Source organism: Penaeus chinensis, chromosome 4 (genome assembly GCF_019202785.1).
Source record: "Penaeus chinensis breed Huanghai No. 1 chromosome 4, ASM1920278v2, whole genome shotgun sequence".
Taxonomy (NCBI): Eukaryota; Metazoa; Arthropoda; class Malacostraca; order Decapoda; family Penaeidae; genus Penaeus; species Penaeus chinensis.
The window spans coordinates 4,809,092-4,834,091 of record NC_061822.1 but is presented as its reverse complement, the minus strand read 5'-3'; the positions used below and the strand labels follow the sequence as shown (position 1 = coordinate 4,834,091).

At 35.7% G+C, this 25,000-nt stretch overlaps 1 protein-coding gene and 3 non-coding genes across 4 annotated transcripts; all 4 read left to right on the top strand.

Moving 5' to 3' along the window:
* The first annotated feature begins 3,435 nt into the window (after nt 1-3,435).
* LOC125025053 (solute carrier family 10 member 6-like) lies at nt 3,436-12,386 on the top strand. The gene is made up of 7 exons (XM_047612933.1): nt 3,436-4,065; nt 5,625-5,807; nt 8,349-8,520; nt 9,131-9,266; nt 10,188-10,269; nt 11,480-11,700; nt 12,069-12,386. The coding sequence occupies exons 2-7, from the start codon at nt 5,688-5,690 to the stop codon at nt 12,370-12,372; spliced, it is 1,035 nt and encodes a 344-aa protein (XP_047468889.1). The 5' UTR covers nt 3,436-4,065; nt 5,625-5,687; the 3' UTR covers nt 12,373-12,386.
* Nucleotides 12,387-20,236: 7,850 nt separating this feature from the next.
* Nucleotides 20,237-20,308, top strand: Trnae-cuc. The gene has a single exon. It is a non-coding gene; the product is annotated as a tRNA-Glu (tRNA).
* Nucleotides 20,309-21,378: 1,070 nt separating this feature from the next.
* On the top strand, nt 21,379-21,450 carry Trnae-cuc. Its single transcript has one exon. It is a non-coding gene; the product is annotated as a tRNA-Glu (tRNA).
* A 1,454-nt stretch (nt 21,451-22,904) lies between these two features.
* On the top strand, nt 22,905-22,976 carry Trnae-cuc. The gene has a single exon. It is a non-coding gene; the product is annotated as a tRNA-Glu (tRNA).
* The last annotated feature ends 2,024 nt before the right edge of the window (nt 22,977-25,000 follow it).

Genomic DNA, 25,000 nt, shown 5'->3' with positions numbered 1-25,000 from the left:
CCAATAGGAGAGGTGGAGTCTAATAGGAAAGGTGGAATCTAATAGGAAAGGTGGAATCTAATAGGAAAGGTGGAATCTAATAGGAAAGGTGGAATCTAATAGGAAAGGTGGAATCTAATAGGACATGTGGAATCTATTAGAAGTGGAATCTAATAGGAAATGTGGAATCTATTAGGAGAGGTGGAATCTAATTGGAAAGGTGGAATCTATTAGGAGAAGTGGAATCTAATAGGAAATGTGGAATCTAAAAGGAAATGTGGAATCTATTAGGAGAGGTGGAATCTAATAGGAAAGGTGGAATCCATTAGGAGAGGTGGAATCTAATAGGAAAGGTGGAATCTAATAGGAAAGGTGGAATCTAATAGGAAAGGTGGAATCCATTAGGATGGTGGAATCTAATTGGAAAGGTGGAATCTATTAGGAGAAGTGGAATCTACTAGGAAAGGTGGAATCTAATAGGAAATGTGGAATCTATTAGGAGAGGTGGAATCTAATAGGAAAGGTGGAATCCATTAGGAGAGGTGGAATCTAATAGGAAAGGTGGAATCTAATAGGAAAGGTGGAATCTAATAGGAAAGGTGGAATCTAATAGGAAAGGTGGAATCTATTGGGAGAGGTGAAATCTAATAGGAAAGGTGGAATCTATTAGGAGATGGTGGAATCTAATAGGAAAGGTGGAATCCAATAGGAGAGGTGGAATCTAATAGGAATTGGGAATCTAATAGGAAAGACTTATCACTCGTTAATAAGCCACGCACCTAGTTCTCTTGCTCGCGGGCATTTCTATTATAAATTGATGGATGAGAGTGACAACGGCGAAGAACGACAGGGTATGACAGATACGTCTTGATTACTCTCCTCAAGCCTAGATTCCCAGGTAGTGTTACGGAGTAGCAGTATTTTCCTCGATTTTTCCTCGATTTTTCGATTTTTGTAGGTAAAGATATTTTGTTTCTTTTTATTTATTTATTTATTTACTTGTTTATTTTTATTATTGTTATTGTTATTATAATTATTATTATTATTATTATTATTATTATTATTATTATTATTATTATTTATTTATTTATTTATTTATTTTTTTAATCTGGCCTGCTTTGAGATATTGCAATTTGTTTTTTATGTGGTTGTCTCTTGCATTTACTTCAATAGGTGTAGGACGTTAGCAACAATACATGTTTTTTTTTTTATTATTATTATAATAAACTTTACAAACCTACTCCATTAACAAAGATACTGATTTAAAAGTTGGGCATTATGTTACAGTTTATTCCCTAAATTTCTTTATACAAACAACGCAAAATGGAGCAAGCAAGCCACCTTTTACAGTAATTAAAAAAACTCAGACCTTTAACATTCTTAAAAACGTGATCAAAACGCAATATGTAGATCTGCTGAAGAACCTAGTAATAGACCAGAAAGCACGCGAATAGTTGAGTAACTAAAAGCAAGTGGGGCAACTCAGCCTCCGAGGCACTTGTGAAACCGAGGAGAGGCTCTTGAGAACGACCCATATTCCCTTACAAACAGGAAGGAAGGAAAATGTAAAAGCCAATAATGTCTTAAAAATTTGCATGCAATTACCAAGTGATAAGGGTCATAATAATTCCCAGACGATATAAGTGAAACGTCCTTTAAATTCCAATCATAATTCACCTATAGATGTATATGTAAGGATACAGTATTAACTAGTATATAATTATATATATCTGAAACAAAATCCTGTCCTCGTTCATCACCACGAGCGCCAGTGGCCAAAGCAGATTTTGAATTTCGCGTCTCTCTCTGTCTTCCGCAAAAAAAAAACCATCCAACTTTGACTACTGACTGGCTGATAACTTGATATAATCCAGTGACTGAGTACATCTTTCATCATAGAACGCTTAGTCTAAATATATCTGATATAATTTTGCATCAGTGACACCCCCAGACCCCGTTTTAACATTGCCATTGTTATTGCTGATATTGCTGTTGTTATCACTATTATTGTAATTAACATTTAATCATTATCATTATCATTTCCGCTATCACTACCATCATCATCCTCCCTATTAAAACTATCATCCATACGTATAAAAAAATTCAGCTATGTGACCCGTTATCTTATCTATAGCCTTTCACCTTCCCTTTATCTGTTACACAATATACGCCGTAACATTTATTTTACTAACGTTAGATTTACTCATAGCTGTGTGTTATTACCAGTGGCATGGTGAAAATCTCGAACGCTATCATGCCTAGTACTTACGGTCTGATTAGATTAAAAGTAGCTTATAATATGCTGCTGTTACATGTATCCAGTTCACAAACTCCTCACGGCTTAGCCATTCATTTTTGCACTTTGTTGTCCATTCGTTACTTTCAAAAGCTAATTGATATGATCAAAACGTGGTTACGATCCTCAGTTGTTTACAATCATTATTGGGGGGGTGTTATAATATTTTGATTTATTTTATTTCTGCATTGCATGTTTGTCTTTGAAACCGGGAGTATACATAAATGCATACAAAGCATACATATATATGTATATGCACATCTCTCCATTCATATATGTAATATATATGTATAAATATATATGCATATGTAGATAAATATGAATATAATATATATATATATATATATATATATATATATATATATATAGATATTCATACATGTATACATATATGTTTATAGATATATATGTATGTGTGCATACATAAATATTATACATTCATACACACACACACACACACACACACACATATATATATATATATATATATTCATTAATTCATGCACACACACACACACACACACACACACACACACACACACACACACACACACACACACACACACACACACACACACACACACACACACACATACACACACACACACATACAGCTAGAAATACTGTTGATGATAAGCTCGAATCAACATTTTTGGTGATAATTAGAAAATAAAAGAAGCCATTAGTAGCGCAGATATTTACAAACTCTTAGCAACTTATCACTTAGATAAGAGTATTAAACGAATCGCAATAACTACACACACACACACACACACACACACACACACACACACACACACACACACACACACACACACACACACACACACACACACACTCACACACACACGTATACACACACATATATACAGCTAGAAATACTATTGATGATAAGCTCGAATCAGCACATTCGGTGATAATTTGAAAATAAAAGAAGCCATTAGTAGCGCAGATATTTAAAACACCTAGCAACTTATCACTTAGATAAGAATATCAAACGAATCGCATTAACTATCATTTTTCGTAATGCTATCAAGTACTGTTTCTACACAAAACAGCAATCGAGATATGACGAACGTATACACAGGGCCATCTCTTAATCAATCAAGTTATATCTTCTTATCGGTCATCCGAGGCCGATCAGACGATACAGATACAGAAGACTCTGCTGCCAGAACACACTTGGTGAACAGGTGCTTCGGGGACTCGATCGCGATGCCTCGGGAGCAGAAGTTACAGTAACGAGCGAATGGAGACTTCGATATTGGCCGTACAGTGTGAATAGGATAGATCATCAACCGCGGAATGATCGAGTGATAGTGATTATTACGTTTAAGTGAGGCTTTTGCTTCGGACTGTTGTTTTGCTTACTTTTGCTCAGTTTCGCTAATACAATGAGTTGGCTTTTGTGTTCCTTGGTCCTAATCACTTTTAAATCAAGTGCTGGTCTATACGTGGAGACCTTTACTCCCACAACCTGGAAGGTTATCGAAGACACGGACTAAAACTTAACCTTATCCTTGAGGCTCAACTCGAGCGACGTCATCGATGCCTCGCTCGATCCGACGGCGACACAGCTGGAGGTCGTGGTGACGCCCGACGAGGAATGGAAGCTCGATTTCGTCAGCAGAAATCTCCAGTTTTCCTTAGATGAAGTTCTTAGAGAGGAAAACAAGAGCGTGACTTTCTCTGGGTATTACTGGGGTCGCACTCGAATTTCGCTCTACCTCCTTCACAACTACCTCGATCTGAAGCCCTCGAATGCGACGCTCCTGCGGGATGATCTCTATGTGAGTATGATATTGGAAATAAATGAACTAGAAATACCTATTTGTAAAGATCATATTGTTTTGGGTGAGCTAGAGAAATTTACCTAAAGACTTTATTCCTTTATGAATATCGGAAATTAATCACAAACTTTTTTGTGCAGAGGGACAAATATCGTTAAAGCCAATGTACAAACGAGATTCCACGTACTCAAAAGGGGTACTTTAGGGGACAATGAAAACACACACACACATGCGCGCGCGTAGGTGTTCATACATATTTATACCCATGACTTCGAGCCCTACGTAAATACATTCTTGCATTGTCTTTTTAAATATGATTGGGTTGATCTGCCACAGGGATACGTAACGGCGAAAGAAGGTTACACGGTAAAGAAATCTTTGAAACACTGGTCTAGGTAGCTTTGTTTAGCGGATAGAATATTACATCAGCAGGTTAGATTAGTATAGATTGTCGCTAGCTATGCCCAGTCTATTTATCTTCAGACAATAAAAACTGCTTCGTACAGGCTGACGACGTTACTAATATTCAGTGTAAAATACGCGTGTTATTATTATAAAGGACAGTATTTCTTCATCGTAATATGTTAGGCTGCCTGCACCCAATGTCTTCTCGAGTGTATGGTTTGTCAAAATGATCTGTTTTAGGGCAGTTGGGACAGAGTAGGTTGAGATATAGAGGCATTCCTTAGCTATTACGAAATTTTTATTATTGTATACAGTCTAGTCATAAAGTTTGATTCTAACTGATAACGAAGTATAATTATCGCGTCCCATTGTTATCGTGGGAAATAATGATAATAATAACAAATATGTTGATGATAACAAAAACTATTATTATAAACTTTAAGTAGATATGGTATGGTTAGTTCTTGTTGTCATTAGTATCATTATTATTATCATCATGATCATCATGATCATCATCATTATTATTATTATCATTATTATAATTAATGCTGTTGTTTTATTTATGCTATTATCAGTATTACTATCATTATTGTTATTATTAATAATAATATCATTATTATCATTATCATCATTATTACTACCTTTATTACTAAGACTACTATTAATATAATAATAAGTATCACTGTTCAAGTTATTAGAATCATTATTGTTATCATTTTGATCATTATTGCTATTGCTGCTGTTCCTATTATTATGACCATCACTTCTCAATGTTGGTATTATCAATTTCATCATTACTATTTATGATCATTATTATATATATTATTGATGCTGTTATTATTATTGTTACTATTATTATTATTATTGTTATTATCATCACTATCAAGATGATTATTGATAATATAATTATTATCTTTGTTGTTGTTAATATCATTATCATCCTTATTAGTTTCGTATATATCATTCTTAATATTTTGTTATCATTAATATTATTACCATTATCATTATTATTATCAATAACACTATTATCATTTTTATTATTTGTATTACTTTTATTATTGTTACTTTTATTTTTATCATTATTATTATTAGTAGCATCATCATTTTCATTATTATCATTGCCATTACTACCATAACTGTTAATATTCTCCCAGATCATCGTGGACCGAAAAGCACTGATCCTGGACTACGTGTTCATAGGCGTCGGTTCCGTGTTCATGCTGTTCAACAACGTAAACATGGGCGCCCAGCTGGACCTCGAAGTGATCATCGGTGTGTTCAAGAGACCGCTTGGCCCCGCCTGCGGCTTCCTCTCCCAGTTCGTGTGCATGCCTGTGGTAAGTGCGCCGCAGCTGCCTTACTTAGAAAAAAATCATATATCTCTATATATACATATATACGTATACATAATATGTAACTACATACGTATATACATACCTTCCGGGCTAGTACAGTGGTACCCCGTGTCGGCCACTTACTCGAGGGGTCGGAGATTCGCGTCCCGCCCAAGCTCGAGAAGTTTCAACTGTCTGGAGGTTACCACTGTGGCCTGGCACCACGATGGGTAAGGACTAAGCTCAGTTGAACACACCAGCTGGCCCACGTTATCGAGTCGGCATTAGTCGACTCAGGCCGGGAACCCTTCATTGGCATAGCCCAGGCGAGGCTTAGCTTCGCATATCGAATACTGTAATTGCATGCTTTCATGTGTATATATATATATAAAAGCACACACACACAGACACAAGCTTATATATATGAATATACACACATATTCAGGGCACACACACACACACACGCACACACACACACACACACACACACACACACACACACACACACACACACACACACACACACACACACACACACACACACACACACACACACGCACACACACACACACACATGCACACACACACGCACACACACACACACACACACACATCTTTATATATATACATACACACACACACAGGGTGTATATATACATATACATATATATACCTTTATATATAAGCATATAGATATCTATCCATCTATTTATTTACTTATACCCAAAACAAATGCGTAAATGTACACACAATTTAACAAACAATCAATCACACACTCTAACGGTCGTATTATTAAACGTCCCCGCGGGGCGGGCTTTTGACAGCAAGGTCTATATAAGTATTTACCTTTTCCGTATTATGAAAATTTTGGTGGGTTTTTGTTGGAACAAATGCAAGGCCAACAGTCCCCGCAGGAGTTCCAGGCAGGGGGGCTTGCCTGTTCAGATTAAAAATACGGTTTGCGAGTGCGGGGTTCCCTGCAACCTTCCTAGGGGAGTGGATTACGAGGCCCGTACCAGCGTTTTAATAATGCGGCTGATACGTAATGAAAATGTAAGTTTTTAAAGACTAATGTTGCATCATTTAGGGAGGTTTGTATTGCCCGAAAGGTTCCCCTTAGTTTTTGCGACGTATTTTTACAGATTTCAGAAATTATAATAATTACCATGTATTAGTGACTCCCAATCTCATATGTATATTCAGAACTTTTATTTTGCTCTTAATATATATGCATATTTATATATGAGTGCATGTGCGTCCAAACGTATTCTCGGACCAAAGGCCCGATATTACATTTAGTAAATGTTTTATTAACTGAAACTCTCATCTATAACATAAACTTTGCTATATACAGGTTAATGCACCACGATCGTTAGATAGAGTGCATTACTGTGAATATGTCGATGGTTTTATTAGATGAAAGCTTAGATTAATCAAACATTTAATAAACGCATTTTCGAGTAATTGGACGCTTGCCTTCATATATGCAGGTCTATGTATGTAAATAAACATAAATAAGTTTATACAATATTTACATTGAAATACACATTTTTATCTATCTATCTATCTATCTATATACACATACACACACGTGTGTGTGTGTGTGTGTGTGTTTCAGGGAGATTTTAAGTTTGTTGTCATCCGTCGACGGCGACATTTCGACATCTATCCAGCCTTTACAACGAAAGAAATCAACATCATTCAATTAAATTAAGGCAGATTTATTAATAATGAAATGTAGTATTTGCTCGTGTTGGTAACCCCAAACTTCCCGTGCGATCAAAGGTTTTGAGAGCGACTGTGAATATGACTGTTGTAAATAATTCGCATTCCGATAGTCAGGTTTGACGATAGGTTTCCCGGAACAAAAATTACCATGAATTTGGCTGTAAACCGTAATTAAGCCAGCATTAGGCGTACCAACTGCGGCGCAGGGGATGCATTAGGCGTGCCAACAGTCCCCGCAGCTTGCCCGTGCAGCTTAATAATACGGTTTGCAAGTGCGGGGTTCCCTGCAACCTTCCTTGGGGACTGAATTGCAGGGCCCGCACTAATGTTGCACCATTTCGGGAAGTCTGTATCATCTGAAAGATTCCCCATAGCTTTGGCGATGCCTTATTACTGATTACAGAAATTACAGTAATTGCCATATATTAATGACTCATATCCCCATACATATATTCAAAAGTTTTATTTTGCTCTTAACATATATGCATATCCATATATGAGCGTATGTGCATAGATAGAGTGCATTAACGTGAATATATCGATGCAGGAAAGTTACGAGTCAAAAAATAGGAAATGTGTAATCCAGGCTGGGTTGTAGTTAGTAACCCTGAACTTTCCCGTGCGATCAAAGGTTTTGAGGACGATTGTGAACATGACCGTTGTTAATGACGGTTGATATTCCGATAGTCGAGTTTAACACAAATACACACTCTTAATTAACAGCCACCCTCCCACACACACACACAGCCATATAATTATCCAGTTCCCTAATTAAATGTTCAGAATACAATACATACGTAACCCCCCCTATTTCAGGTGAGTTTTCTCCTGGGCTGGGCGTTTTTCACCAATCCTCTGGACCGCCTGGGGCTTTTCACTCTCGGCTGTTGCCCCGGGGGGACTATGTCAAATTTCTGGACTTTGATGTATAACGGAGACATCAATCTCTCTATCACCATGACAGCTGTGTCCACTGTGGCAGCAATGGGTGAGGACTCTCTAATTGGAAGCTAAGGCAGTGTTGTTGTTTTTTCATTCCATAGGTGATGAAGACTGTGGTAGGATTGTGATAATGGAAATAACGATGTAGTGATGATGCTATTATTGATAATATGAATAATAATGATGGTGATGATGATGATAATTATATTACTACTAGTTTTACTACTACTAATAATAATTATAATAATAATTATTATGAAAATAATAGAAATAATGATAGTAATGAAGAAGAGGAGGAGTATCATAATGATAATGATCATATAGTAATAATAATAATAACAATGTTGGTGATAATGATAATAATTATTATTATTATCATTATTATCATAACAATAATACTAACAATGATGACAATAGATAAAATAATGATGATTATAAGGATAACAAGAGTAATAATAATAATGATAATCATAATAATGATGATAATGGTTATAATATCAATGATAATAATAATAATAAAACAAAAATAATAAATATCACTCCTTGTCAAAAAAATAGAAAATGAATAAATAAACAAATAAAAGAAATAAATAAATAAACAGCTTTCCCACGCAGCTAGATTACCTATAATCTATATGTTAATTATCTCTCGGCAGGTATGATGCCTCTGTGGATGTTTACACTTGGCCAGAAGCTCCTGAGTCAAAACAGCAACTTGAAAATCCCATTTGGTAACTTGGCTGGTTCTCTCATCTCTCTCACCGTCCCTGTTATCATTGGGATTATCATCAAGTGAGGCGAATTCTTAATGTTAAGTGAGGCGGAGTTTTAACGTTAAGTGAGCGTGGGGTTTTAATGTTAAGTGAGGCGGATTTTCAGGGTCGTGTTGTGTCGGTGTATTGTCACTGTGCGTTTTTGATTTTTGAGAATAATAGTAAAAGTAATAATAATGATAATAAGAATAGTAACGACAGAAATAATAATGATAATGATAATATAAAAGAATAATAACATCAATAATGATAATATCGATGATAATATTAACAACGGAAACGACAATGATAATAATATTAGTAATAACAATAACAAGGAAAATTAGAAAAATGATAACATTGTTAACAGTAATAACAAACGTGATGATAATAACAGAATATGAAATACAGACAGTGACAGTGACATATAAAATCTAAGAACACATGAGCGGAAAAGATAATGTTACTTTTTTCAATAATTTTTTGTTGTTTCGAGAATCCTTGATTAACCTTCATGTTATCTTATCTTTAGTATTTAAGAGCTTTGTCGATATCGTTTTTCTTTCTTTTTCTCAGTGAATCTATCTTTAAATATATTTCTTTATCTATTTATCTGCATATGTCTAAATCTATCCATCAATCTATATTTATCTGTCCGTCTCTCTTTATCTGTCTAAATCTATTTGTGTCTATATTTCTTTATCTGTCTAAATCTATCTGTCTATCTTTTTATCTGCCTAAATCTATTTATCTATCTAGCTTTCTTTATCCGTCAAAATCTATCTATCTATCTATCTTTATCTGTCTAAATTTATCTATATATCTCTCTTAATCTGTCTAAATCTATCTTTCCTTATCTGTCTAAATCTATCTATCTTTCCTTATCAGTCTACATATGTGTACATATTTATCTATCTATACATCTAAACATAGAAGCAATAAACTCGATGCTCTTTTCCAGGCACAAGCGACCCGATTGGGCTAAAAAGGGATCACGGATCATAAAACCTTTTACGTTCACCATCATTTTGTTCTTCATGACGGTAATCCCTCCTGTGTTTCCTTTTTAGGCAATAGGTTTTACAAGTTACGAGTAATTTTTAGTCATTACTTTGCTTGGGTAAAATTATAAGGATAAGGGGAAGAAAATTGCAACTAAGGAATGTTTCACAAAATAAGTTCTTTTTTGGCGGTTTTGTAATATTAAAATGATGAAAATTACCGCCAATGACTTCGGAGATACGCCTATTCAGTATCAGATAACAATTTAATCATGGAATATCTACTGAATCATATAAAATAGTCCTCCCTCTTATTTCAACGGAAATTATTCATTTTCTCTAACTTTCGCTCACAGACTGCGTTAGAGGTATTTCCATGGTTTATGTCATGGGCATTATATTTATGGTAATTATGATGGAGGTTTGATTATCCCATTGATAAGATTATAATAACTTTATTGCTTACAATACCTGATGATAACGTTATATAATACTAATGATACTAATTTGAAAATAAAAAATAACAGCGAATGATCGCTTTCAGTATAGTTATTGCGAAGCACATCTACAGTAAATAGGGGACTTTGCTTCTTAACACCCTGAAGGAAGGGTTCTAATAGACTGGTCTTTAGTGGGCAGTATGCGAATCGTCAAAATCCCCGTTATTATCCGCCGCTCTCTTTCGTTGTTGTCATAATATCTGGCATATTAAAGGCGATATACAACACCTTATAAACAACCTATCCATGCCGGAAATGATTCGTATTTCAACTACCCTCCCTTGGATCCAGGTTCTATTGTCACGTGATTATCTATTACAGATCTTATTGGCTCCATTAGACTGGTCGTTAGTGTCTATTGCCACGTCACGACCAAGTATATTTCCCATTGGCTTATTTGATTTCCCTCGTTGACGTTATCCGTTACAATTCCGTCAATTTTTTTCGTCGCTTCCTCGATTTAGTGTCATTTTCTCCTCTATAACCCTTATTATTAGTTTGAGAAGGAAATGCTTTACAGGAAAAGTGTCATAGAATGTTACGTTACGCAGCCTAGACTAGATTTATCAGTTTCGGCGTTAGGTGTTGTTTCCAATGATATTCCTGGTTATACTAAAATGTTTGTTATAATAAGGATAATAAGGACATCTGATGTGATGATGATTATAGTGATGATGATGATTTTGATTGTGACAGTGATAATGAGAGAGAGAGAGAGAAATATCATTATCGGTAACTGCCCTGATTCGCAGATCGGCATTTTCAACTCGTACAAGGCGTTCATGATGATGACCTGGGAGATGCCCGTCGCCGGCATCATCCTAGCCTTCTGCGGGTATGCCTTCGGCGCCGTGTTCGCGAAGCTCTGGTGTCTCTCGAAGGATAAGGTCATCGCCATCAGCATCGAGACGGCGCTGCAGAATCCTGGCGTGGCTTTCATTCTCCTTAAGCTGTCTTTACCCAGTCCTGACAGGTAGGCAAGCCTCCCTGCTTGATAGATTTTTGTTGTACATTATTATATTCCATTTTATTTTTTACTATTTTTTTCTGCTTGGTCTTCTCATTGCCTATTATGATATTATGCCGTTCGTTCACATCTCTCATATTTCGTTTTTACTCTCACGCTTACGAAAGATGTCCACGTCCGCCCGACCAGTTATCCATGTGTTTATTAATCAATAATCGTCAATGTCTTAAATGCAATGCATTAATTCTGTACGTTCCTGTGTTGAAGATGATTACTGCAATGCGCATATCTTAATAAGATTATGATAAAAGTGAGGAGAACCCACACGGAATACCTCAGTCATTTCAACGCTACGACCCTATTCCTTCCCCCAGCGATCTGGCCACCTTGCCTGTTGTCGCGACAATCATGATGACTGGCCCCCCTCTAATGATGGTCTATGCCATCATTCTGCTTCTACGCCGGTTCACAAATCTCCTTCCTGATAAGAAGGGCCAGCAGAAGACCCTAGACTCGAGACCAAAGGATGAGAAAGAAGGAGGACAGGAACAAGTGACAGTCGCATTCTTACCGGAGGCTGACCAAGCTGAATACACGATGAGCCGGACGGAAGAGAAACTGACCCAACATGCTATCGTTCTTGAAGGCTTAACCAAAAAGAAACTGATGGAAACATAAATCATGAAAAATAATTGCCTTTATCATTTCTTATTCCTTATTGATATGGCCTGAATTGTATGAACGGGGAAGGGAAGGGAAGTATCAAAATGAAAGACAGGGAAAAAAAAAACATACAAGCAGGGTCAATGAGAATTAAACAGTTTTAAATATCAAATATAAGCCAATATATATGGATATACATATACATGTAAATATACCTATACATATACAATTATGTACATATATGCACACACACACACACCCACACACACACACACACACACACACACACACACACACACACACACACACACATATATATATATATATATATATATATATATATATATATATAATGTGTGTATCTATATACATATATATATTTATATATACATACACACATATATGTATATATATATGTATATATATGTATGTATGTGTGTGTATGGATATACATATACATATGAAAATACATATACATATGCAGATACAAATATGCATATATATAGACACACACATATATATATATACATATACACACACATACATATATTTATATATATGATACATATGTATATATGTATATATATACATATATACACTGAATATATCTATACAAATATATATACTGTATATATATATACCTATATATGTATATCTATATATATACTGTATATATAAATATACATATCTACTGCATATATATATATATATATATATATATATATATATGTATACATATATACACATATATGCATACATATAAATGTATGTATATATACAAACACATACATACACATATATGCATACATATATGTATATATACACATAAATGTATATGTATATATATACATAATGTATATTTATATGTGTATATCTTATGTATATGAATAAATATATATGTATACATACTGTATACCTATGTATATATTTTTATATATGTGTGCATACACATAAATATATGTGTATATATACATACTGCACATGTATATAATGTATATATTTATATATATACATAAATATATATGTATATGTATATATATACATATATATACACATATACATAGACTGTATATATATGTATGTATATATACATATGTATGTATGTGTTTACATACACACACACATACACATGTGTCTGTATACATGTGCACACGAACACACACACACACACACACACACACACACACATTCTCATGAACCTGGTAATATACACAATAATGAGGATTGCCATTCTGTTTTTACCAGTGATTGTAATTCAGGCTCTGAAATGATCAGCACATAACGTACCAAAACTCTTGAAATTCCAGTTATTGACTTGATTTATTTAGAACTGTGCTTCCCCTTCTTCCTAACATAACTTCCTAACTTCTTCGTTTCCTGCAGGAAATACAGGATAGCTTGGTCTTTAGCGGGTAATTTTTCGGTAATCGATTACGCTTACCAGTAGTCGATAACCAAAACTTTTTTTTTTCTTTACTCTAGGAGGTGATGCAAGTTATTGCTTGGTTATGAAGTAATGTTTCTCTGTTACATAAAAAAAAAAAAAAAAAAAAATCAGGCCCATTTTACCCACTAGTTGCTAGGAGAGCTGCCAAGCGTCAGACGAGGTCATCTAAATCCTCGCTGACGTGATGGTTCTAAATTGACCAAGAGACACAGTGATCTATTGGTCTCATGGCTTACATAGTAATGTGAATTAAATATTTCATCTTATTTACCGTTTACTGATTTAACTGCAGTTTTTGTGTTCTTCATTTGTTTGTTTTGAAATGCATATATGTTTTCTATCTTATTCTTAACTGGTATAATAATAAAAAAATATAAACAATGAGAAATTACTATTCACTTGACACATCCCTAAGCAAATACGTTTGCGATGAAAACCATAATTTAAAAAAATTAGGCAACAATCAAATTCGCAGCGAATTATCTAACCTTAATGATTACTCAAAGGAAAATGAATTAAAATTAAAAAGTGTATTGCATTAAAACAATATCTACGTTTATATTATTCCGTAAATTATGAAAACTATGAATAAAGAAAATGGGTATGTGTCCTTTAGGGGACACTATAAAATAAATGATGGCCATCTCGGCATTGTTGCGTATGTAATCTCAAAGCTTTTCTGTAAATGTTTCCCTAATGGCATTTTCTTAGCTTTTTTGCAAGAATATTGAGAACTATGTGACCACGCCCCCAGACACGTATCACATTTTGCCATAAAGATAGGCTATTTGTTTTCCTGCCATTCGTCAAAAAACATTTTAATGTTTATTCTTTGGAGCTTTCAGTCACAAGAGGATAAAAAAGCTTCAGGCAGACAAATCATCTTCTTATTGGCTTTCTGTTATCCGTAAAGTTATTATTTAGTTATGACCGGGCCTTCTATATTCATCTATACATACACATATATATGTGTGTGTGAGTGTGAGTGTGTGTGTGTGTGTAGCTGCGTGTGTATAAAAAAATAATCGAGAAAGCACTGCTTGACTCTGTTTACAATAATTGTATATAATTTGGCACGAAAACAGCCACACTTCCCACTAAAATTTATTTAGCGTGACTAATAGTCACACAATAAAGAAATATCACCATTTTCATTTTTGCTTTATCATTATTGTTATATTTCAAATTATTTTATCATCTTGAATTTCCCTATATTCATCTTAATTGTTCAATCTTCGACTATTATCACCTTGTTGTTATATTCAGATTTGTTTTTATCATCTTGTAAACAAAAAAAGGTACCAAAATATCGCCTAGTACTTGAAGTTCCATTTATCGAGAAGGGATACCTGCTTATTATTAATTTGCCTTGCACTTCCATTCGACGTAAAATAAAAATAATAATAATAACGAAAGTATTACCTGAACTTATCCCGCTGGCCAAGATATGGAGTGTAATGTAAAATGTAAAAGAGTGGAGCAATAAAAGTGAGAAAAAATAACTATTTATAACGGTAATGTCACCTCCATAGCTGTAAAACAATGGTTACGAAGATCGCTTTGAAAACGATTATAATAAAGATATTGACGATAATAATGACAATGACTTTTATAATAACAATATCAAAAGGATACTGATGTAGACTAAGTGCCATTAGTATCCACCACAACAGCTACAAACAGAAGAAATGACCAAAGAAGAGCTTTCAAGTTTATTAAGGATACTCCATTTGCAGGAGACTGAGGCAGCAAAAAAGCGAGAAATAAAGGTGACACCTGGCACTGATCTCCGTAGCTGCTAGGACAAATACGCTTAGGGAGTCATAATCGTCGGGACCTACGAGCTGTGATTGTCAACGCAGGTCGTGAATTAAGAGCTTTGCCTTATAATTGGCTTTGCAACTTCTGTCTGTCTGTGGGTGTGTGCATATACATACCGTTACTTGGTAACTGTCTGTAAACACTCGCTATGCTATCCCGCCAGAGACTATTCCCCTTACTTTACACATCTTGTTATTTAACATGGTAAAAAAGGACTCCTCAGGTGAGGGATGTGGAGTACCTGACCTAGTTTCTACAGTGTCCATTGAGTTACCGTTGGTGATGACCTAAGGTGGCCCGTCAATCAGGCGTTCTGTTAATCCTAAAACCAGCTGTGCTTCAGGAAGTGTCTTCACGAGACACGCCTATAGATCTACCCCGGGCCTGGGTCCCCAGTTTATCACATTACTGGTTTAATGGCCTACTCCCACTTCATACCCTCGTTCCCCTCCCCCGGTGCCCAACACCCTGCTGGCTATCGCCTGTACCAACATTGACCTGCGTCCAGAACCGAACTTCACGAAAATGCCCAGAGCGAGCCATTCCGACCCTTACCGACGCTTTAATGGCCTTTCCCCTCGACTTCCAACGGTATCCAGGACCCTACTGGTAATTGCCTGTGCCGAGTTTTGACCTGCGCCCAGAAAGTAACGACAACAGTGAAGTGCCCCCAGAGCAAGCGATTCCGAACCTTATTGTTAAATACTTTATAACTACAAGTGCCCTTATATCTTGATTATACTCAAAATGTTTGTTAAAAATTCCTTATTCTCAATCACTATGTTTGTAATCATTATTGTTATTGATATTGTAGTTATCCAATGTTCATGATTTAATTGTTTAGTCATATCCAGTGTCCCTGACCCAACATGTGACCACAGGACCCCTACACTGCCATAAAGCAGAGAGTCTGTACTGACATTTCCCACCAAAATCTATGTTGCCATATTCTTATGTTAAACGAATATTTTGTGAACCCCTCAAAATCTTAGAGAGCCTAAATCACTCTGCCCTCAGCATCGGCTTGGTCAACACCTACAGCTCCCACAAGTCTGACCTAGAATAAATCCGAGGAACTCTGCCGATATTGTATTCACCCATCAGTTGTACTTGTTACAACTGGACAGGTGTGACAAAGGGGGCTTAGCTAATGAAGATGTGACACCTAGTGCCAAAAGGGGCTAAACAAATAAGCATTTAAGTAATTTACTCGGTATTGTTCGAATTTCCAGAAGTAAAACAAAAATTCCACTCTTGTCTGTGATAATGGTAATATTTTATACTATAAACAGCCATTCTTATACTCTTGGGAAAAAGAGTCGATCTCGTTTTTAGGTTTAATTGGTTAAATTTAAGTGGTGTTACTTATCTTTTAAGTTTTTTTTGGCAAAGGGGGGCTTGGAGCATTAAAACTCTCCCACCCAGATAGACGAGAACCGATGCTTGATGCCGGCCGTGACGCAACTGCACCTGCCCGGTGTCGCTGGCCAGCTGTTCGGCAGGCAGTGCCCGCCTCACATGGTCGCTGTCAACCTTTACTGGGAGACGGCTTCCTCGGAGGCACTGTTTCTTTGCTGTCTTGTCTACTGAAGCGTTTTGGGTTTTGGAGTAAGATCTTACCTGTTATATTGCATTTTATATTTATTTTTCTAATTTAAGATTAAGTTGTTTTCTTCCATGTGCGTTTTTTTTAGATTTCTTTTATTCCCATTTCTATCGTTTCAATATCTTATTAATCCTCTTTCTTATATTTACATATTTGTTTATATATTGTTTTATTAATTTTACCTTATGCCTTTAAGCTTATATTTTCAACCAATTCCTCAATTCTAAAATCTCTGTTCCTTTAAGCTGATGGTGATGAGGCTGACAATGAAGATAAGACTGATAGTAATGATAATGAAAACAATGGTAATGATGGTAATTATGGCAGGAGCCCGGTCTCATTTCAGAAAAAAGGACATATTGCTTTGAGAAATAAATAAATAAATGGCGTGAGAGTAAATATACACCCCCGACACTCCCTCAACGGTGAAGCTTATATTTAGACACCAAAACTTGCCGTACCACTAGCTTTAAATATAGAACCATTTACCTTTTCTGTCTGCCTGTTGTGTCTCATATTTAACAGCAGATATCAAAAGTTAATCGCTGATTAAAGCATCATCATATATTATTAAAGTAATAAGAATTATTGTGGCATACGCATTCCAGAAATAAAAGAAACATGCACCACACTCGTCTACTCAAGTTGACACAGTTGATCAAGCTGATCATTGTGTTACATAGCTTGTGTGGCATTTATCAGTATTCCTTTCCTCGAATTCGTATTCCTTGAATGCCTATTACGCGGTGACAGCAGTGTTTAAGCCTCTCTACAGTTGACATTGTGTTCAGGCTCTTCCGTCTATTAATATTTAATAATTTTAGTCTCTTCTTATCTTCTATATCATATTCATATAATCCCTTCCATCATTAATATGAACGCCACTGATCTTTGTACAACATACCGTTAACACAAAATAATTTCTTCCAGAATGTTTTCAGTTATTCACTGGCTAAAATTGAAAAATATGCAGCACTTCAGATGTTATCCTGGAACACCCTCGGCATAATTCACCACATATCTTGACTTAAGGCAAAGGAGAAAGTTTCTCTTTGATTTAACATGATAAGTCTTAAAAGGCCTAGGTTCTAGATCTCCATGTGGATAGCAGGGTATGAATAATGATAACAGTGTGTCAATATAAGCTTTATGATTTTGTGCTACGTTATTAAAAGCCGTTACACCATAAGGAATTTTATTTTCCCTTTATTTTATGAATTAATATCAAACTAATCTATTTTGAACATGAACCAACACATTGGGTTCCTGAGGCGTTTGAGTTCAACCTACGTGTGCATCTTTCTTGCTGGCTTTCTCGGTAAAAATCCTGTTCCTTCGGCTATGTAGTGTAAGTCATGGTATGGAAACCTGCATCTCCTCCAGTAGTCATTAATCTCTCTTACCATGTTTATGCCACAGTCAATCAGACAAAAGGAGCAAGCGCATCAGTCTCATTGGGGTCTCATACAACTGATTCATAATCCTGCTTCACTTCTGTTGAGAATCGTTGCAAGAGGCAGACTCAAGTACTTCGTTATCCTATTTTCTGGCAGGTCAAAGGTTTCTTCGTATCTATTGCTATGGTGGTTCTATTGATTGTTCAAATAAATAAGCCTATTTTTTTCTACCATCACTTTCCATACTACCATCCACGTTAGATTTAAATGCATTATATTTCTTTACTAACAGGGATAGATATGCACTCTGATGTTCTGGAGGCCGCACACATTGGAGCTAGCTTTATATGCATTTACAACCAGTTATCGTAAACATAACAGTTTAGGGTAAAGCCTGTGTCGTCTCATCGTCAATAAGGTTGTATCAGAGGCTCATCACCTTGTTACTGATCCATTTGTCACATGTAAACACCTTGGTGACTTTTTTACTTTACTTCGACCGCTGCTACTATATGCGTCACGCAGTACCAACAAATGGAAAACGATAAAAGAAGAAATGCAAAATATGCGCAGATATATTTTTCTGGATAACTTTCGGCCTAATTCAAAACAAATCTCGATTCAAGGTAAAGGCGAAAGTCTTTTTGTTGTCTGGCATGGGAGAAGGCATGTCCTAGCCATTACCTAAAAGGCCTAGGTTTTAGGTCTCCATGTGGATGGTACCTAGTCAGGCTATGAGTGATAATTACTGACGAATTATGATGCCAAGGCAATACAGGCAGATGACCTACTACATTTACATCTCGCAGGCAGAAGATCGGATGGTATGGATGGTGAACTCTTCGGTCATAAGAAGAGAAGGAGATAAACCACCTTATTATCTCTTGTACAACCATGATCTATAAAACGAAAAATGTGAAACATTAACTGCGTGAATGGAGCCATGACCTCGCCTAGGAGTGAAAGAAAAAGCTGTAAGAAATCCCCCTCTGATGACGACCTGTATCTAAACAAATAAGTAAATAAATCTGCAGCGTCCTACAACTTAAGATAAAGGTTTGGTGCCTGAACGAAGCTTGCGAATATTCCAAAGCAGTTTTCCAAGGCGTCCAATAAAACAAAATGAAATCCTCTCTGTACCACCTATATGTCGAAGACGAGAAACGGACGAACCGCGAAACCCGTACCAACGAGGATCAAGTTTTAGACGTAAAGCAGTTGGACGAATGTACATGAACGAGAGGACGAATGACCCAAACTACCATAGTCACTGGATTACAGGGAATTATATCCTTCCTGTAATATATTACTTGAATATCAGAAGCTTCAGGAATCTTTAGAATTTCTCTACATGAACCAGAAGTGCATCAGTTATCTGTTATATGGTTTGAACATAATTTTATAAGTGAAGGACAAATTATATATATATAAAAAATGTTGCGTGGTTGGAGAATTCATAGATTTTTAATGATCAGCTACACAAACATTATCACAACCTGTTTTAAACTGCCATAATATACGTAGGTTTATCGGTATTAGGATTCATTTGTAGAACACATACAGATTCCATACATTGTAAAATAAATTTGTTAAGCCAGCTTAATTACATCCCGTGTTGTCTAGTGGCTAGGATACGCGGCTCTCACCCGCGAGGCCCGGGTTCGATTCCCGGCACGGGAAGAATTTTCTTCACTCTTGTACAGTACGCATGGCATTAATTGGAGCATGTGTTTTTGGAGGAATATATTAACAATTAACGTAAAAGTGGTTGTCTGTCGTAATATTCATGAATTATGAAAAATTTATAAAAACCTGATGATTTAGTGTGTAATTCTTTATATGATTAATTAATTATATTTTCCGTAATCGTTAATTTGTTATTAATAAAATAGAATTAACTTTATTCATCAAATTTTCTAAATTTATTACCATATCCTGCCACAATAGGTTGGTTTACATAGGAAATAACATGGGCACAGAAATGTGCACACATGCTTTCTGAAGGTCAGGGGTTCAGCTGAAAGACAGAAAAAAAAATGATATTGACAAAGAGACACTTTGATACACGTTAGAAAAGGAGAATGGTTTAAATAACTCAGTTCTGCTTGAAAGTATTTTACTTAATGTATACTGCAATAAAGCCCGTCTATTCATTTCTCAGAAGCATATAACTGCTAACAATGACATTCATTTACATGTGTGAAAAAAGGCAGTTACCTCGTCGCAGAAAGGACGGTGGCGTGTCAGTTTTTTCTCTTACCAAATTCTTCAAAGAACAAGAGATTGAAGAATTTAATTCAAACTCGCTTGCGGGATTTCCATTTCCCTTCAGTAAAACCCGCGGTCATCCCACAACATACAGCAATTACAATAATGAACAGTACTACGAAAGAAAGGAAAATAACTTTGTTCCCGCGTACTTTAGAAGACCACGTGTTGAGAGAAAGTGAAATGTTTAAATACGCAGTTTTCAAGTGACAGACAGTGACAAACATCCCTTGGTAAGAAGATACACACTAACCCTACAACGAGGGGGTCCCGTACGATTGGTATCGATACCGATATTATTGTTATTGATGTATAGTTATTAAACTGTTATTCATATCTTGGTAATAGTTAAGACAATTAAATAATACAAAATAACCTTTCCAAAAGTCAAGGGACAGTGTAAACAGGTGAGGCAGGTAGGACTAATAACTGACTCCTTGGTTATTAAGCACTTGTAGAGCTGGGTCACAATTCTAATTAACTCCCGTGTTGTCTAGTGGCTAGGATACGCGGCTCTCACCCGCGAGGCCCGGGTTCGATTCCCGGCACGGGAAATATTTTGAATCCGTAATCACCTAGTTCTTTCTCCGCCTCCATTACCCTCTTTATCGACTCTACCGACAAATCTTTCGGCTTGAGCATAATGCATTTTGATCCTAATTTTAAATGGATTGTGTGTGTGTGTGTGGGGGGGGGGGGTGCAATACTAACAAAGAAGGGGTTATAAAGGAGTTAGATATCAAGCAAGACCCCACAGAGGAGCTAAAGAGTAGCGGTATTCACAGGCAGAGTAACGTACCAGTAGGATCATAAAGGAATTCTCCGGGGATTGGGGATTTGGAAGTTTCTTCCACCGAAATACATGGCATGTACTTTCAACACATTTTTTTTTTGTGGGAATAGGATCAGAAAATAGGATTTAAATCTATTGCAGTTCTTAATAATAAAAATAAAAAAAAAATGATTGAGATACCAAAAAATAATGCTAAAACTTACAATATACTTATATATATAAATAAATAAATATATATATATATATATATATATATATATAGACACACCCATATGTGCACATACACACACAAATATATATATATACATATATATATATTATATATACGTATATATATATACATATATACATATAAATATATATATACACAAAAACACATTTACATATATATATATATATATATCAATATACGGTCCACACACATATATACACACACAGACACATATATACTGTACATGTATGTGTGCAAATATATATATATATATATATATATATATATATATATACACATATATACATATATATTTATATCTGTGTGTGTGCGTAAATATATATATATATATATATATATATATATATATATATATATATTTATACTGTATATATCCTACTAAGCAAGGGGAGCAGCACTAAACTTAAGTCAAGGCCACATCCACTTTCTCAAGTCAGTGGTAGTATATTACAAAAAGAATAAACATTTTAAAAAAGGGATTGACAGCTGATAAGAACAAAACACTATAAATGGACCTGAAAAAATCTCATGACAGCACAATGCTATATAGTTATCCATCCCTGGCCATTCTTTCTGGTCTATTCTTTTATATAATTAGATTTACCCAACAACCACGAATTTACGTTCTGTCCCCTGTAGTTTTTTTGTGAAGTTTGTTACATACAGATGGCTTCACATGTGCTCAGCCGGCAAGGAGTCTATCAGTAGGCCCTATCGACCGATCCTGATTTCCCCATTCCTTGAATTGGCGGGGAAATGTGTTTTTCTATTTAATACGATTGGTATCGATACCGATATTATTGTTATTGATGTATAGTTATTAAATTGTTATTCATTTCTTGGTAATAGTTAAGACAATGAAATAATACAAAATAACCTTTCCAAAAGTCAAGGGACAGTGTAAACAGGTGAGGCAGGTAGGACTAATAACTGACTCCTTGGTTATTAAGCACTTGTAGAGCTGTGTCACAATTATTAGTAACTCCCGTGTTGTCTAGTGGCTAGGATACGCGGCTCTCACCCGCGAGGCCCGGGTTCGATTCCCGGCACGGGAAATATTTTGAATCCGTAATCACCTAGTTCTTTCTCCGCCTCCATTACCCTCTTTATCGACTCTACCGACAAATCTTTCGCCTTGAGCATACTGCATTTTGATCCTAATTTTATAAATGGAAAGTGGATATAACTGCCATATAACAAATATGTAAATATAACCATTTTTCTTACTTTCTCGTGATAAAGAGCACTTCATGCGGTTACTGTTACGCTAAATTATGTAATTTGTTATAAAACCCTAATCATCATCATCAGTAATATAAATATAAATCACTGCACATAATATAAATCACTGCACATGTGCAGACAAAGCTTGCATCCAAGGGTCCTAGGATTGGTACTTTCTGAGGCAGATGAAACACACAAGTATAGGTAAGACTGAATATCCAATTCGAACCCACGGTAGATGTTTTTTTTAAAGAAGAATAGGTTGAGAAAAATAAAAAACAGATACGAATGCAATCTCGGTGGATTGTTTATCTCAGACTGGGAGACTGCGTATGTCGTGTACGGTTTCATTTTAGCATGACTAGATCCAGCACCCGTCCAAGTCTGACGATGTGACTTCATCTCGTCACTCCTGATACTCCTCAGCCCAGGTTGATCTTCCTTCGGAGGATGAATTTATCACATCATCACTGGGAAGGGTTCACCTGGGATTTAAAGAAGCATCGAGGGAAATCGCGTAGAAGAAAATAACTAGTTTTCAACCCAGGTAAACCTTTCTTCTGAGGATGGCTTACTAACTGTATCACTGGGAAAGGTCTGCCTGGGATTCAAAGAAGCGTCACGGGAAATGAGAAAGCAGATATTAGACAAGAAATATAATAATAATACTTAATTGGAGAACGAATACGAAATCTCATTTGATATTCATTCTAACCATTATTAACAATAAGCATCTTGAATTTGAGATATATGATTTCCGAGTATTGGATTGCTATCAATTAACTGTTTGTATGGGTCTGTCGTTTGCTGTAGTCGAATTTCCCGTAACATCGCGACAGCAGGAAACTTCATAACTGAACCATATATGAATAGGTAAAAGGTTCACGTGTCAAGAATAGTACTTATTATCATCATTATTATTTTTATCATAATAATCATCATTATCATCCTCATTACCATTATTATTATCAGCGTTATTAATGTTGTTATTATCATTACCAATATCATCATTAATTAGGTAGCCTTGCTGTTTGAATACTTTCATGTTAATGTATGCCTGAAGTTATCATGTAAAGTAAGCGAATAAATTGCATACGCAATATCAAAATATCCACTCACGTTCCTCTTTATAGTTGAAGATGAAATCCAGCGAAACTGATGCCTCGTTTTTTAATAAATCTATATTGTGCATAGTTTTTTTCCACACACACACACACACACACACACATATATGTAAAAGTATATATATATACATATCTACAGATACACCTTAGGGCTCAGAGACTATATTATTTGGAGAAGGGTACGGCAAATGGAAATGGATTGAGAGGGTGGGGGTGCAATACTAACAAAGAAGGGGATTGTTATAAAGGAGTTAGATATCAAGCAGGACCCCACAGTGGAGCTAAAGGCAACTGAGGGAGAGATAAACGCGGTAAACATAACACTCATAACCACAGTGTATATCGGCTTCCCTGTTATGGTGCCCATCCATCCACTCGAGTTCTAATTTCCATAATAGTCTTCTGTGAGTTACCGAATCAAATGCCTTTTTAAAGTCTAAATACACACAATCCACCCAGCCATAATATTTGAGGTGATTTACTATAGATGACTTTCCTTCCCTAAAACCATATTGCTTATTTGATATGATTTTTAAATACTTCAGTCCATTGTTTCCTAATTATCCTTTCGATTAGCTTGCCCACAACAGTAGTTATCGAAACTGCTCTATAATTTAGAAGGGTTTTGTCCCCGCTACTATGTAAGGGTGTAACGCAGGCGGTTTTCCTAGCTTTTGGTAGCTTTCCTGGTCTTCCTGAATTTTGGAATATTAACAACAAAGGAGTTGATG

Excerpts from the sequence above, each read along its gene's own strand:
- LOC125025053 (XM_047612933.1), top strand. The coding sequence starts at position 5,688 with ATGCTGTTCAACAACGTAAACATGGGCGCCCAGCTGGACCTCGAAGTG. Across the intron at positions 5,808-8,348 it reads AGTTCGTGTGCATGCCTGTG|GTGAGTTTTCTCCTGGGCTG; the intron begins GTAAGTGCGCCG and ends CCCCTATTTCAG. Across the intron at positions 9,267-10,187 it reads ATCATTGGGATTATCATCAA|GCACAAGCGACCCGATTGGG; the intron begins GTGAGGCGAATT and ends GCTCTTTTCCAG.